The sequence below is a fragment of the Lactuca saligna genome, chromosome 9, assembly GCF_052625555.1.
Source record: "Lactuca saligna cultivar CGN05327 chromosome 9, ASM5262555v1, whole genome shotgun sequence".
In the NCBI taxonomy this organism is placed as follows: Eukaryota; Viridiplantae; Streptophyta; class Magnoliopsida; order Asterales; family Asteraceae; genus Lactuca; species Lactuca saligna.
This window is the reverse complement of record NC_136425.1, coordinates 124,007,501-124,009,583: the sequence shown is the minus strand read 5'-3', so window position 1 is coordinate 124,009,583 and position 2,083 is coordinate 124,007,501. Positions and strand designations below refer to the sequence as shown.

The following is a 2,083-nucleotide window of genomic DNA, read 5'->3' as shown; positions in this document are numbered from 1 at the left end:
AATTGGATTAGCATGAACATTACCACATCAAAAACAAGTTTATAAGTTCAAAAACAACTTATGGTAATGTTCCTAGTCCATTTCTAGCCAAAAAAACTCGAAAATATGTTGCCTGGGGCTCCTACTCGTCGAGTGTATCAACCTACTCGACGAGTAGGATGATTTTCTTCATGGACTCGGCGAGTCCACTGCCCAGAAAGCAAGAAAATCGATTTTTTTCAGCAATTTGCGTCAAGTATAGTTGAAAACAAGTCTAGGCACTGATACCACTGCTGCGTTTTGAGCATTCTAACACTTCTAAGTGTACATGCCACCCTAAATACCTTGGATCTATGTTTTCTCTATTATACATGCAAATATGAACTTTCCAAGGTATTCATCCTAACTAGCATAATAACATTGATTCAAATGAATATATCAAGTTAGAATTATATACCTCTTTGATGTAGATTATGAATGATGAATTTTTGAATCACAAATTCAAAGTGTTAAGGGGAAATGACAACCAAGATTGTGCATTCTCTTTTGCTGATCTACCACAGTTGAATTCATATGATTGATTCATATTGTATTCTATTCTTTCTAAAGAGAAGACAAAGTATGTGAATCAACTTTTGCAGTAAAAGAAGATGATCATATTTTACTTTATGGAGTTATTTAAGATGGATGTAGAGATCGCGGATTTTTAGAAGAAGATTTGTGTTGGCCTTTGCGATCAAGAAAGTGGCATGATAAGATGAGAGATGGACAGATTCAACAAGAACCAAGGGGTATTGTTTACAAAACAATGGTTAATAAAGTGATGAAAAATTGTATGATGCACTTGCCAGATAAATATTGCTTCAAGACTGCGACACTAAATAGCATTCTTGCGAAAGTTGAGCTTTGCAAGATTAATCCGAAGAACGAGATCAAGTTGGTGTGTGAGATGTCGAGGTGGTGGATTACAGTACAAATTGTGGCTCTAAATGTTGTTCCACAACAAGTGAAGACTTCTTTCGCGACTCAACACAAAGAGGGAGATATATAAGTCTTCGATAGCAAGTAATGTTTCATAGTTATGTACACTAAGTTTCACAATGATTATTTCTTAATAGTTTGACAGTCTATCCAAGCCTAAGACCGGAGGATGTGGGAGGGAAACTTCCCTCACTTTTTGTGGGACATACCCCTCCTTTCCGTCACTAAGGATGTCAACGGGGGCAAACGGGGCGGGGATTGCGTCCCCTGCCCCCGCCCCTGAAATTTTCCTGTTCCCGCTCCCCCGAAATCTCTAGCCTCCCATCCCTCGCCCCCGCCCCGCCCCCAAATCTCAGGATTACCCCCACCCCCACCCCCGTTTGGGTTTCCTTTTTTTTTGGGCGAAGGAAGGTGTTGTTTAGGCTAAAATAAGTTATTTTTTGAGCTAAAAGAAACCATTTTGGATAAAAATAGTTATTTATAGCATAAGTTTATATATTTAAAATAAAATATTATAACATCCTAAAAATGTTATACTATAAACTTAAAAACATGATATTTAATTGAATTTTGGAAGTTTAAAATCATTGCTATTATTTATTATATTTTTATAATTAATATATATTAATATAAATAATATATTAACGGGGTCCCCATTGGGGTTCGAGACGGGACTACCCACCCCCGCCCCCGCCCTCGAAACTAAAACGGGGGTTAACATTGCCCCTGCCCCCGCCCCTGTCCCCGATTTTTTAAACAAATATTCCCCATTCGGGATCGGGGCCCCACGGGTTCGGGGTCCCACGGGACTTTTTGACATCCCTACCCTCACTTTCCTTTCCCTCACCTAAAAGCTAAGGAATGGGTGGGAAGCTCTTCCCTCACTTTTTTTTATTAAATAAAATTAATTTTTATGATTTATAATTTTTAAATTAATATGAAACATAAAATTTAATTAAAAATAAAAAGCATTTCATTAATTAAAATAAAAATTACATTAAACCTAACATTTAAATAAGTACAAAAAAATACAAAAAAAAAAAAAAAAATCAAACAACCCACAACATAGAAAACATAATTAATATCCTAATTTTATTTAAACCAAAATACGACACTTGAAATC

At 36.2% G+C, this 2,083-nt stretch overlaps 1 protein-coding gene across 1 annotated transcript in view; it reads right to left on the bottom strand.

Moving 5' to 3' along the window:
• Window positions 1–1,952: 1,952 nt before the first annotated feature.
• Window positions 1,953–2,083, bottom strand: part of LOC145016685 (uncharacterized) — a 1,547-nt gene continuing 1,416 nt past the window's right edge. The window contains exons 2-3 of the mRNA XM_078974933.1: window positions 2,071–2,083; window positions 1,953–1,963 (exon numbers count right to left, since the gene is read on the bottom strand). The exon at window positions 2,071–2,083 is cut by the window's right edge and continues 704 nt beyond it. Of these exons, the coding sequence (XP_078831059.1) occupies window positions 1,953–1,963; window positions 2,071–2,083 (24 nt within the window). The remainder of the gene's footprint in view (window positions 1,964–2,070) is intronic.